Here is a 14263-nt window from a genome sequence, read left to right as displayed (position 1 = left end):
GGAACAGTCCCTCCGGCTTAAGCCCCCCTCCCCCAGCTCCGTCTAAGCAGCTAGTTAACCAGCCTCAACCGGGCCATATATCTCCTAGGAGAGACGCATTCCTTTTCCTTCTCGCCGCTCTCTTCCCTTCCCACCCACAAAAAAAGCACACCGCATTAGAAGAGGAGGCGGGAGAACGGGCATTGTGCCGGCGAGTGGGTGGGTAGGCGCCACGCACGACTTTTGGGTGCGTGCCATTCATGAGCATTACGGCACCCATTCCTGGGCTCCTTTTGCCTGGGTTTCTCCGGAGGCGGCGGCGGCGAGAAAGGCGAGAAGCGCCCTCTTTCTCTTTCTCCCTGCCCCCCCCCCCCCAGCCCGGCCCGCTTTGGCTTCTCGATCCTGAGGAGCAGCCATGGCCGAGCGCCGCGCCTTTGCCCAGAAGATCAGCAGGTAAAAGAGCCCCCAAGGGGCCGGCGGCGAGGGCTGCGGGGAGGGCGAGTTCCCCGCGCAAGAGCCTGAACTTGTGTCCATAGGGCGAAGGCGCGCCAGGGGCCTAGCAGGGGCCAGGAGGTGATCTGCCCGCGCCCCAGGCTCCCGGGTGCGTGCGTGTGTGTGTGTGTTGGATTCTGCTGGAGACTTGATGTGATTGATGGTGGGGGGGGAGGTAGCTTGCGTGTGTGTGTGTGTGTGTGTTTTTAATGTGGCGATTTTGCGGGAGCCGGATCTAGCCAAGAGTCCCACCCCTCCCTTCTTTCTGTCTCTTGCATGTCCCTGTGGGCCAGCCTCGACGTGGGTGTGGGGAGCCGTGTGTGGTCGCTTCTAGACCGTGGGTTGGTGCTGCCGCGGCTGCTTTTGTGTGACCCAGATCTTCGGGCATCTTGTGTGACTGCGAGACCCCGCTGGTCTCTAGCGAGGGGGCGGGGTGCCTTCTGGATCCTCTTCCCGGAATGTGGGTGTCCCCTGTGGGGTTAGGCTCCCACCATTGTGGGTCTTTGTGAAACCTTAGGGCTTTATAACTCTGGGGCTGGAATGCATTGTGTTTGTGAGTCCCTACCAAGTACTGTACTGTATTCTTTGTATTCAGTTTTCTGGGCATGGGCTCATTTGGCAAGCATGTGCTTGCATATATGTGTATGGCTTATTCGTGTGTCACTTCTAAGTTAAAGCTCAGATGGTTATCCATTTGAGGTTTTTCTCATCCCATTTGTGGCATGGCGTGCAGGTGCTTGGCCTGTGCACGTAGGCCTCCTTTGTGATGCTTTGTTCTTGGGATCTGTGCATTGCCGCCGGGGTGGGGGGTGGGCAGGATGACACCCAACCTCATGTTTGGGATTTGCTCGGTTCTAAGCTGCACTTTCTGTATTCCTGTGGTTCTGACCTTCTGTGCTGTTCTTTCTGTGAGGCTGAGTTGTGTTGTGCTTTTACCTTTGTCCTTATGAGATGGTGTCTCTCTGTGTGTAGGTGTGCTGTTAAGTAGGCTTCTAGATGGAAGGTTGGATGCATTGTATGGCAAGAAGAATCTGGGTGTGGATTCTTGTTTACGTAGAAAAGCCACATTATGTCCTGTGTTTACAATATGTCAGGTTCCTCTCCCTTCTCAGTCTGTGAACTAAGATGGGCAGGAGACACAAAGGTGGCATTTGGGTGAACTGCCAGATCTGAAGAAATTCTTTACTCCCTGGCATGTCTACTCCCAGCTGTTGTGCTGTTCCTCTCCTACAGTGTCACTCCCCTTCTTTCTTCCCAGTAATGGGAAGGAACGCCTTTCCTTAGCATATGAAATGGGTGTGTTTGTGTGTGTGTGTCTAGTCTTCTAGGATAAGTTCCAGATTCTGTATTATTTATATATTTATTTATCTCTTTTCATAAATAACTTTTCTTTAAAAATGGCTTTAACTGGAATATTCTCATTGTTTAGCAAGCAAAAATATTCTTGTTGCCTTTTCTTTGGGAGTATTGACCACTCTTACATATCATTTTGATGAAAAAACCCCGCTCTCCCCACAGTATGTTTTCTCAGAAAAGCCACTGCCATTTGTTGTAGAACTTCTACAAGGTATTAACCCCCAAAATTTGAGATGTTCCACCTTTGTTTCCTTGAAGGGATTACAGTGTGTTTCTGAGCACATTTAGTTGAATACAAGTCTCATCATGCTAGTGGGACTCACTTTCTATTAAATTTGTTTTAGTTAAATAGGATAAACAGACAATAATGTTTTGTGCATACATGTAGTTTGTGTCTGACTTTGGTAATGTATACTCTTGGTTTTTCAGATCATGACCAAAAAGGTGTTAATAATACCAGATTAAAAGATTATGATATTCTGCCATGCTCTCTCTCACATTTTTTTCCTATGAGACAGTAATAGAATTACTGTATAGAAGTGGGACCTGCAAACAAACAGACAAGAAGTTGCAGTCTAGATTGCTCCTGTTTCTAGCCAGCCTACCAAACAACCAAGCCTTCTTTTAGGGTAGGCCCTCCCATTCATTTTCTCTTGCTCCACTGTTTTAATTTCCAGCTCAGCCTTCTGTAGCTACTGAGGATATTCAGTCTTCCTTAAACTGCAGGAGCAGGAGGGGAATGCACTTATCCTTTTTCTACTGCTCTTCCTACCCCCTCTTAATGGCCCAAATCCTGTAAGGTTTCAATAACTTGCTGTGTTGCTTACAGTCAATTGACAAGGTCCCAAGATGCACCTCGGTTGTCTTAATTGGTGTATGGACCAGGCACACAACAGAAACACAACTTGGGTTCTCATCATTTGACCCCAACTGGCCTTTGCAAGTTATAAAGATCATATGTAAACACTAATAGAATCCTGGCCAATGTTTTTGAATATTTCTGTATTTCTCAGAAATGCCCAAAGTATGCTGGCATTTCAGGTTTACATTCCCTTTGTTTTGACTGCAGTCATGTCAGCACTGTCCTAAGCAGTGTGGCGAAAGCAGCTGAATACTGAAGGTGCGTTCTATTGTGCGAAATACGTTCCATCGGAATCAAAGGGATTCCCGTTTAAATCCATCTATGCTTGGAGCAACTCCTGGAAACTAGAAAACGACCACTGATCTTTGAAGTCCGGAGGTTACAGGCTACAGTCTTATCTATATGTATCAGAAAGTAAGTCTCACTGAAATCAATGGGACATCCTTCTGAGTATACATTAATACGATTGTTTCAGCAGAGACTTCTCCCTTTACCCACCAGTTAATTTAAAGAATGGGTTCTGTTTGGCAGAGCATTGAGCAGATTGATCAAATGCCCTGGACTGTGCCCTTTGTACTTTTTCTCAAGTAGTGGTCACATCACTGTGACCCAGCACTGGCCTGTTCAGTTGTCGCTATTCAGAAGATGGCAGCAAGAAGAATGTTGCTTTCACTCTTTTTGAGTGGCAAGCTGTAGCAGCATTGACTGAGTCTATTCGTGGGAGAGGTCTACTCCAAACGAAAAGTGAGGGGAAGAAGGTCAGTCTTTCTCTAGTTACTGATTTTATTGTAGAGGAAAGGAAACTGAGCTGGAAGAGGAGGTCTGTATTTGATTATAGGTATACCTCGGTTTACAAACTTAATGCTTTCTACGGGACGAAAAAATCGTAAACCAAAACGCAGCTTGCCATAGGAACAGGGGTGTCGCTACAAACCTCCAGGCACAATGCATCCTGGGGAAATTTTCTTTGCAAACCGAACCCCCCCCCCCAAAAAAAATAACACACATTATTTTCAGTGGATTTTCGTTTGTAAACCAAAAATTACCGGTACATTAACTGAGATGTTTGTAAACCAGGGTGCTACTGTATTGGTTGCTAGTTGGTCGTGGTGGTGGTTGGATCAGAGTAGTATTAGAACATATCGTCTTTCATTGTTATAAGCTGCTTTGGGTTGTTTTCAAGGAGAAAGGCTGGGTAAAAATATTTTAAATAAATAAATAGAGTCTTATGGTACAAAGAAATGCTCTAGTTGGGGGATCATTTGTAGTGTTCAGTAATGAACCTCTAAGAAAGCTGTCTTGATGTGTGTGTGTGTGTGTGTGTGTGTGTGTGTGTGTGTGTGTGTGTGTGTGTGTGTGTGTGTGTGTGTGTGTGTGTGTGTGTGTGTGTGTGTGTGTGTGTGTGTGTGTGTGTTGCACTCCATAGCAATGCATTTCCATACGTGGCAACTTCCAGAGGGTCAGCCGTGCTAGCCTATTGCAGAAAAAACAATGAATGTAGTTTTGTAGCACCTTCAGGCTGGCACATTTGTCGGCTAAAACAAACTAGAGTCCCCTTCATCAAGTGTAGCTTTAACTAATCTAGTAAACTTCATTTTTTGTTAATGTTTAAAGGTACTAAAGCAGGGCTTCCCCAACCCCCCAATCTGCGGCCTGGTGCCGGTCCGTGGCCTGGGCCGGACTGGACCACGGAGACAGATATCCCACTCCCTCGCACGCCCTCCCCCTGCACAGTCACTTTGCGCATGCACATGAGCATGCACACACCCCACCTATTTGTGCATGTGCACGACTGCCCCTCATGCTCCTGCCCTTCGCAATGCTAACGAGTGTCTGTATGCCTGTGCGAGCGCCCCTGCTCCTTTGCGCATGCGCCCCACATGAGTACGCACCCCCTTTGCACATGCAGTTGTTAAAAAGGTTGGAGACCACTGTACTAATGGAGATTTTGTGGTTTTCAAACTTTATAAGGGAGGCATATTAGCTTTGGGTAAAAGACAGGATATGAAACCTTGGTTTTGACCTGATTTGTTCTTTGTATCTTTAGTTTAAACAAACTAGTGTTCCCTAGACGTTTGTGTATCATAAAGGAATTATACATACAGTAGTTTAAAACTAAAGAGGTATGATTGTTTCCTCATAGTGATGTGAAGGAGGAGGAGAACAGAAGGTGCCATTTGAGTCCAAGATTTTCTGGCCAGTATTTTGTTGAGCTTCTACTGAGTGGGAACTCCCTCCAGTCTTATAATGTGAGACTATGATGCTAGTGCAAGTATTTCCATTGGCAGGTGGGGGTGTTTTTTTTTCCCCCATGGACATCCCCTCTTATTCAGCAGCACAGTTGTGTGATATTGTACTGGGGACCTTTCCGTGCAGAGGAAGCTCAGTAGAATACTGGCTGCCATGCTTTATTGTAGTAGCATAGCTTGAAAAGTGTGGTTTGTATTATGTGTGTACGTCAAGCCAATAATGACCCTTGGGCTTAAGTAAGTTTGCATTATCCCAGTTTGTAGACAGGCTGGAGGCACCTAACTTGTATGAAACCGAGTTACATAATTCTGGGAAATAATTAAGTGGTAGCAGCCATTTGGCTAAACGACCAATTCTATGTGTGTGATCTGTTATTGCCCATACAATTCTATAAACATTTTTTTCTGATAATTTGATCTTCAAGGTGTCTCTCTGTCATAACCCGACAGATAACCTTGAACAATAAGACAGAATGCAGTTAAAATTCTAGTTGAAAAGGTCTCCTGTTTTATTAGTTGAAATGCTTTAACTGGCATACTAAAATGGATCAAGAGTAACATTAAGCAGATTTCAACTCATAAAATGGGGTTGAGAAAGTGATCATCTTGATTCCTTCTTCTCCCTGCAGTTTCTGCATGTCTCGCAAAGCTACTATGGAAGATGGGCGGAAGCAGTAAGCAGGCAGTGGAAAGGGAAATAGCCAAGGTTCCCCATCCTGCCCTTTCTTTAAGGAGAGGGCCTCCACTAGACCTCCTGTTCCTGAGCTCTGGATGTAGAAAGAGCCCTTTTGTTCAAGAAACAGCCAGTTGGGATACGGTTCTGTGTGTCCCCTTCTAGTCCTCCTTGGGGATTATGCCGTTTCAGTGGAGCCACAGACTTTTGATAAAAAGTTCCTTGACTTTGTTAGTGAGGTCTCTTCTCCCCAGTTTTAGATACTGCCGGCCCTTTTTTGTGTAACTTTGTGCCACCTTGTAATCACTGGAATAATTAGTTTTCAGGTAACTGGATTGAAGTTCTGTATTCATCTAGGTCAGACCTGGGCAAAGTGTGGCCCGAGAGCACATACGGCCCGCGAGCCGCTCCTGTCTGGCACGTGGACAGTTTTGAACATCAAAAGTTGATCAGTTGCTAATCTTTAACATACCGCAAAAAGCCTCTTTAGTATTTGTGAAGATTAACAAGTTTAAAATAAAAAATCATAACATAACTGTTTCATTTTATTTTAAATAAAGTTGGTTCGGCCCCCGAACACAGTTCAGATTTTTCATGTGCCCCCCCTATAGAAATTAACTGCCCACTCCTGATCTAGGTGGTCACAAGCAGACTGGCAAAGGGAAAGTAAGAATCTGGTACTAATGTTTTTTGCATACACTTGGAATGGATAAAGCTGGACCACACATTGACAGAAAACTGTTGTTGACAGGTATATATAATTATAACAGGACTAGCAAACCTGTGGTTTACAGACCATGTATGATTCCCAAGGGGCATTTTTCTACCCCCCGAGCCCTCTAGTTCTGATGCCTCTTCCCATTGGAAAAAATAATGATAAAATAATTGTCATTTCTGCTCGAGGAGGTTTGTCTTTAATCTGCAAACAGAGCCAACCAACTGAACAGTGACAAGAAAACCGAAAAGGGATTACAAAACTGTTAAATGGTCTTCAAGCAGGTTTCACTTTCATTAGGTGGAACTGCTGTGGCCTTGAATATTGTCCACTTGACCCGTGGCCCTTGTCTGCTGCTGCACTATAAGGTGACAAGGGATATCTGTGCTTCTCAGCACAAATCTTCTCTTGCGTCAAAGCTTGCAACAGTGTCATTTTTGACGACAACTCTCAGAATACCCAACCATATGGATTCTAGGAGTTGTAATGAATATTTCTAAGTTGAGTTATTGTGAGACAGAAGGCGAGAGGGATGCCCAACCCGTTGGAGAGCTGTCCCTCCCCCACAACAAGAATAAGTAGAGTCCCCAGCCAGCACCAGAACCTGTGGCAGAAGCTCAGCAAAGGACAGAAATAGAGGAGTTGACTGAAAACTTGCAGGGTGTGACAATGAGAGAGGTCCAGGAGGAAAAGGTGGGAAGAAGAGGGTGGAGTTTGAGGCAGGAACATGGGAGGAAAAAAGGAAGGAGAGGCTGGGAATGGGTGTGGATGGAGGATCCCTGGACAGGATTATGGGAGAGGCTGAGAGTGCCTAAAGAGGAGGCAGATTACAGAAGAAGAAGGGAGATTCCCCCCAGACCTTATTGGGGAGAAGCCGAGGCGAGAGAGTGGAGGAGGAGGTTGAGAGAAGAGAAGGAAAGAGTAGAGAGAGAAAGTAGAGAGAGGCTAGAATGGAGAATATGAGGAGGAAGAACTACAGGGAGGGCTGTGGGAGGATCGAGACTCCGAGGTGGAATGGCGACTGGGATGACGAGACCGTGCCCTTGCTGGAAGGTTCAACGGGGCAGACTGTGAAATACTAGGACCCTGCTGATTTACTGGGATGGTGAAACAATAGTTATGGCAACCCATTCCTCTTGAAAGATTGGAGACCCCTTCCGGACCCGTTGGTAGACGGAGAAAAGACTCATAACCATGTCACAGACACTTGTTTATTGTTAAATGCACCAATAAATCTTTCACCTGTTTTGAAGCAACAAAAATCTACTGAGGAGCCTAAAGCTGAATCCTCACAGTTATTTCAAGAGCATCAGCTAAAGGCACCTATTCTGCTTCCAGGTGTCTTATCTTTGTCCACTGTGTGAGTGGCAAAAAAAAAAAAGGACCTTTTCTATCATAGCTTTGCACCATTGGAGCACTGTCCTTAAACGTGATTTCTGTTTTAATACATGTAGGTTCCTGGTGAAAACTGTTTATTAAACTGCCGGTTTTCCAAAACAATTCATTTGCAAGGCAAGGTAATTTTCCCCATGTTCCTGTAATCCTGGTGGTTCAGAAGTTGGAATTCAAAGACTCCAAGCAAGCCATTTATATTCTCATATTTTTTTTTCACACGGTGACAGCTGCTGTTGCCAGACTATCAAACTGTTGCACAAAGTGCTTTAGATAAATCCTAAAGTACAATCAGATTGTTGTTTGAATCCAGTTCTAATAGATTTTCAAAATTATCCAGAGTACAAACCATGAACTTTCTGACCTTCCTTTTTTTCTATAGTATTTCACTGTAGTCTGGAAGTAATTTTTCATAGATGACTGCATGCAAAGCCTCAGTTCTTTCTTGGCAACCCGGTCAGCTGATATTTTCCCTTCTACCAATTACGTAGTGCCAGATTTCATCTAACATGTTTGCAAGTCACATCCTGCACAGAGGATCTGTGGAAAGCATAATTTGGAGACAACCGGCTTGGGGTGCCAAGTGTTCTCTATGTGCTATTGGCTCAGCTGCTCTGAAGTCATAGCTGTGATATTGTGGGGAGCCTTGGGTCTCTCTTCTGTATAATGGCTTATCGCTATTAGGAAATTCTCTATTCTAAGACCTGCGGGTAACTTTCAGCAAAATTAAAAAATGGTTGAATGTATATCAAGGAATTTTGAACCAGTTTTTACCAGTGTACAGTGGACCCTCTACTTACGGAATTAATCCGTATCGGAACGGTGGCTGTAGGTCGAAAAGTCTGTAGGTTGAGTCTCCATTGACCTACAATGCATTGAAAATGATTAATCCGTAACCGGCCGTTTTTGTTCCGTTTTTGTTCCATTTTGGGTTTTTTTCCTGGTCTGTAGGTCGATTCTCCAGCTGCAAGTCGAACCTAAATTTTGCAGCCAGAGAAGTCTGTAACTTGAAAAGTCTGTAAGTGGAGCCGTCTGTAAGTCGAGGGTCCACTGTAGATTTGAGTATTATAAGGGTCTTTCATCAGCAACATTTCCATTCTAAACATTCTTAACTGCACTTGAATTGATCAGCGTGTTGAATATACAGTAATTTGCATTCCACTGCCTTCTTCTAAATTACTGACTGCATGAAAGATGCAAGAAGTATTTTCCTAAAGCAGTATAGTGTATTACAGTATAATGATTTCTTTGAACAAATGTGGTAAAAACATGCTGTTAATCGCCCCTCCACCACCTTGTGCAATCTTTGAAACCTGATTGCTCATACTTTGACAATGCTAAAAGTCACAGCTTCCCTAGGTAAAGGATTGTCAGTGTGCGGCTTGTGGTTGCATCATGGCAGCAGTTCCTAAATTAACTCCAGAGTCTTCATTTTTTGTTATCGCCAGTGAATTGTCAGAAATGAATATGTGCATCATAGTAAAAAGAGCAACCACACATTTTATTAATAGTCTTCAAATGCTTTTAAAGGCAAACTGTCTCCTCCTCCACCTGTAACGTTGACTCAGGCTTAGTTTCTTCCTCCCTGTAAGAACAGTTCTTCTGGAGGCCAGCTTTCAAAATTAATCTCACTATCCATGTAGGAAAAATAACAGGAAATTCTCAATTAGGATCAAATACTAAACCAGAGCATCTTCTTACCAACTGTTTTAGAATGTGGAAGTAAACCAGGTGGCCATGATGTTTTTACTATACTAGAATTTCTGTATACTTTCCCACACTTGGTTGATACAAGGAGAAGAAGCAATAAGGGGGATTGCTAAAGTTCTGCATTAAGCAGGGGGGGATCAGATGGGAAAATGGGGGATGGCACCAACTGACTTGGCAGTGGTATACGTGAAAAAGATCTAAGGGTCATAGGAGATCACAAGCGAAATATGAGTCAGAGGTGTGATATGGCAGGGAAAATGGTAATGCCGTTCTAGGCTGCATTAACAGAAGAATGATTGCGACTTCTCTGTTATGTGCCATGAACTCACCTCTGATGGCAACCGTATACAGTGGTGCTCCGCAAGACGGGCGCTCCGTTTGACGATGAAATCGCATCACGACGAACTTTTTGCAATCACAAAATGATGTTCCCTGTGGTTGAATTTCGCTTTGCGATGATCGGTTTCCTGCTTTGGGAACCGATCATCGCAAAGCGATGATTTTTTTAAACAGCTGATTGGCGGTTTCAAAATGGCCGCCTGCTGTGTTTTCGCACGGATTCCTCGCTGCACAGGCAGCGAAAATGGCCGCGCTATGGAGGTGAGTATGAAGCCCCCAGGAACGCATTAATCTGGTTTTAATGCGTTTCTATGGGCTTTTTAAAATCGCATCACAATGTTTTCGTTCTACAACGATTTCACTGGAACGAATTAACATCGTGATGCGAGGCACCACTGTAAAGGCGGGACCTCCAAAATTGCTATAGTTAACAGCCCTCTTCAGCTCTTGCACATGCAAAGCCATGGCTCTCTTTATTCAGCCAATCCATGTCATAATTGGCCTTACTTTTTCTTTACTGCCTTCAGATTTTCTTATAAATTAAAATTACTGTCTTGTTATGAAGCAAGACAGCCCCAGTTTCATCATTATTACTTTTTTGCTTCTAGAGAGAGAGAGAGAACTCAAGGTTGATTTGCTCTAGGACCCATTTGTTTGTCTTTCTGATGGTCCATGGACCAAAGCTCTCCTCTGGCACCATATTGAGAAGAGGACGTACCACCCTATTCTGTTTTGGCCTGACCTCATCTGGAATATTGTATACAATTGTGGAAAACACAGTTTAAGAAGAGTATTGAGAAACAGAGGTATATCCAGAGTGACCTTTACCACTGGATGGTATTCTACTTGTGATGTTTTCTGGATATGACAAGCACTTGTAGTACCTTTGCAGTGGTTACTCAGTAGTAGAAGAAAAAGCTTTGTATAAAAAATGCCCTGGGTGCAGTCCTTGGCATTTTCGTCTGGTACCGGATACCTTCTTTTCTGGAAATCTAGAGAGTTGCTACCAGCCAGTGTCACAAACACTAGAGTATATGGTCCAGTGAAGTTGTCTTATATTGTGAGTAAAGGAATTGGTCCTTTACAGAGTGACAATCCCTTCCACATGAAGACAAATGCAATCTCCTGTCCAATTCCCTGATTTTGCTGGTTTTGGGACTGCCTCTACAGGACATTGTATAAAGTGAAGGATTCTTTTTCTTATTTGTAGCAATAGCTACAAGAATAGTATATATGTTCTATATGTATATCACACAACAATTTCAACAGCAGATTTTAATAGACACTCTTAATAACTTTCGTACCAAGTAAATGCAATACTTACAATATCTCCTTACTTAAAACATCCATAATTTCTTTGTCATAGATTTCCAGAAGAATCTCATATGATTCCAGGTGTCTTGAATGCATCATAGCTGGTACACAATCTCGTAAGGCACTAAACATGTACTGTAAAAAAAGTTCCAAATTAATTTTTAGAAAGGCAACAATACAACCCAAAAAGTATTTTAAATAAACACAAGCACTTCAAACTCAGGATCCACAACAATGGCAGATCACTAAGGCTGCTCTGAGATGTGCCTGTAGACCATAGTTTACAGCTATGACAAAAACCCACTGCTTGCACACTCTATTCTTCCCCACTTCTCTTTCGGTGTAGCTACCAGGGGACTAGAAACGTCAGTTTCCATTATCTGCTATTTGTGTGCCATTCGATCTGTGAACTGTAGTAACCCGTAACTATAGTTTACTGAGCCAGCTTCTTAAACAATGGTTTGAAGTCAGGTAGTTTCAATCAAGTATAGTTATGATTAACAATAGTTAATTCAGGTTTACAAGATTAAGGTAAGGGTTCATTTAAATTGGATGCTAAACATTTTGAATTTTTTCTTAGTTACGGCATGGGGACAAGAGAAGCAGAAAGAAACCTACGAGGGGGTGTTGATAAGTATTGAGCCTTTCTCAGAAAAAAACCTACACTCTTAGAGGTTAAGAGGTTTTTTTTTAGCTCTTTGGTTATGCAGCATTTTATATTGGCTTTTGTATTGTTCTTACTCTTCTGATTTTGTGTCATTATTATTTGTCTTTATAGAGAAAATTTGCTGCTTTTTTTAAAAAAAACCCATTGGATTAGTTTTATTTAAAAATGGTTGTACAACACTTTGATAGATGTATTATAAATAACAATAATAAATAAATCCATAAAAAGGGATAGCTGATAGCTTCTGGCTATGTACATTTTGCACATGGACCATGCTTCTGTGCATTTGGATTCTACACCTTTCTAGTACCTTTTGCACAAGGATCACATGGCTGTGTCTCTCTTTGGTTTGGTCATAACATAATTTTTATGTGTTCCTCTTAGAGAAGATAAAAAGAGCTTTTAACATATAATGGATGAAATCCTGTTTGTCTTCACATAATGTGAAGTTATGGCTTCATAAATGTTCTGAATGTTATGTCTAGACAGTTAACGTTGCACAATTTGATTGCACAATTATGTGCAGCGGGTATGTGGCATAAATACAGAAGTGGTTCATGATTAGTACTTCTGTTGTGCTGTGATTTTCTGAAACTGGTTGCATAGCTTAATATTGCTTACATTGTGTTTTACAACAGCATTTCAGCCAACATATCCATTTTAGCAGATGTTCAAGAGAAGAAAGTATAGTTTTTGTCAAGTAACCAGTGAGAACACCATAAATATGCCATTGGTGTGGTTGCTGTTTCCCCACAGATCATTCTGATGCTGTTTGTTAACATTAGAAATACTACAAAACCACTTGGGATGATGACCACATGGCAGCAAGTGGAAGAAAATACCCTTCACAGGATCAAAAACTGCATTTCTGATTTAAAGTAAAAGCTATGAGAAAGACAGATGAAGTGCTTAACTTCCCTTGGTTTTTCCTGACTTCTTTATACAGTAGTTCAAAAAGAAAAGAATCGTTATTAGTCTTTAAATAGCTGCTGGCTTAGGGGTTTCCCACAAGGTTTATGGGCACCCTAAGTGTTGAATATACAGTACTTTAGCATAACAAAGCTGAGCAATCGTTATGGTAAACATTCAAAAGAAAGTGGAAGTTTCTTTGGAAATATTTGCATTTATACACAAAAATAAGCAGCAAAATAATCTTTCTAAAAATGAAAGGGCCGTTTCTGAGAATTGGAAGGCATGCTATAACCTTTTACAGACTCTCAAGTTCTCTAGTAGGCCATCCTGTCTAGAGATGGACACAAAATAAAAAAAAACACGAATCATCAACTTTGTCAAAAATTGCTAATTGATGAATCCAAATCAATGATTTTTTTTAGTGATTTTGATTTGTCAATTTGTTTTCCCATAAAACAGTCCATAGGCACCTAGACGCACCAAAAGTGCAGGAAAGCTTCCTCCTCTACAGTCTCTCCAGGGTTGGTGAAGATTGGTTTCAGATGTCTCAGTTATACAACCACAGAGAGCCCCCCCCCCCCCAAAATAACAGAGAAGCTTCTACTGAATCTCCTCTACAATTCCTCCAAGTTTGGTGAAGAATAGATTTTCCCAAGCCAGCTGCTAAAGAGCACTTTCCTGGGGGGGAGCACTTTGTGGGTGTCTAACTTGGATGTCTGAAACCCAGTCCTGGAGGGATTTTAGAGAAGAGTCAGTAGAAGCTGCTCTTCGATTTTGCTGTCTTTAGGTGCCTGGGGGGACTTTCCTGGGGAGGCCTTCCTTGTGGGTGTATAATTCGGATGTCCGAAAATCAAACTTCACCAGATTTGGAGGGCTTGTATCGGAGAGTCAGGGGAAGCTTCCCTGTGAATTTGGCACCTCTAGGTGCTTGAGGGACATTTTATAGGGTTTTAAAGTAAAAAAAAAAACAAACTCACAAATCAATTTGTCAAGTCATCAGAAGAAAAATCACAAATTTGTAATTTGTGATTCATCAACTTTGACAAATCACATGGGTGAGAATTCTGGTGATTACCTTTCATAACTTAATTATTTGTTACATGCATATCCTCTCTTTCTCCTAGTGAGGTAAAGTAAGAAGATGTGGCTCCCCCTACTGTTATCTGCACTAGAGTGACTGAGTTAACTCAAATTCATCTAAATCAAGAATTTTTAAAAATCAAATTGATTTAAATTACAATTTTAATCAAAAAAAATCAGATCTTTAATGATTTAAATAAAAACATTGATTTTTTTAAAAAATTAAATCATTATTAAAATTGTGATTTAAATCAATTTGATTTTTTTTAAAAAACATTGATTTTTACCCACTCTGATCTGCACCATAGCCCTGAGAGTTATGTCAGACTGAGTGAGTGTGACTGGCTGAAAGTTACCCAGGGATTTTCGTGGCTCAGTGATAATTTAAATAAGAACCTCCCAGATCTTTGTGCAACACAATCCATATCGGCCTAATTGTCAGCTGTTAATTCGATCATATGATCTCTTGGTTTCATAAGTAGATCTTATCAGAGAGTAACGTTTGCATAACCACATGCTTTAG

The 14263-nt window shown here is 42.3% G+C and overlaps 1 protein-coding gene across 12 annotated transcripts in view; it reads left to right on the top strand.

The window, feature by feature from the left end:
- Positions 1–277: 277 nt before the first annotated feature.
- DOCK7 (dedicator of cytokinesis 7) overlaps positions 278–14263 on the top strand; it is a 157008-nt gene continuing 143022 nt past the window's right edge. For all 12 annotated transcript variants that reach the window (XR_013544958.1, XR_013544959.1, XM_072997730.2 and 9 more), the window contains exon 1: positions 278–432. Coding sequence is in view for 10 of the 12 variants with exons in the window: in XM_072997730.2 (XP_072853831.1) it covers positions 395–432 (38 nt within the window). In the remaining 2 variants the exon portion in view is untranslated. The remainder of the gene's footprint in view (positions 433–14263) is intronic.

This window comes from Pogona vitticeps, chromosome 4 (assembly GCF_051106095.1).
Source record: "Pogona vitticeps strain Pit_001003342236 chromosome 4, PviZW2.1, whole genome shotgun sequence".
NCBI classification, from domain to species: Eukaryota; Metazoa; Chordata; class Lepidosauria; order Squamata; family Agamidae; genus Pogona; species Pogona vitticeps.
Note: the sequence above shows the minus strand (reverse complement) of the source record. Positions and strands in the feature narration are given on the sequence as shown.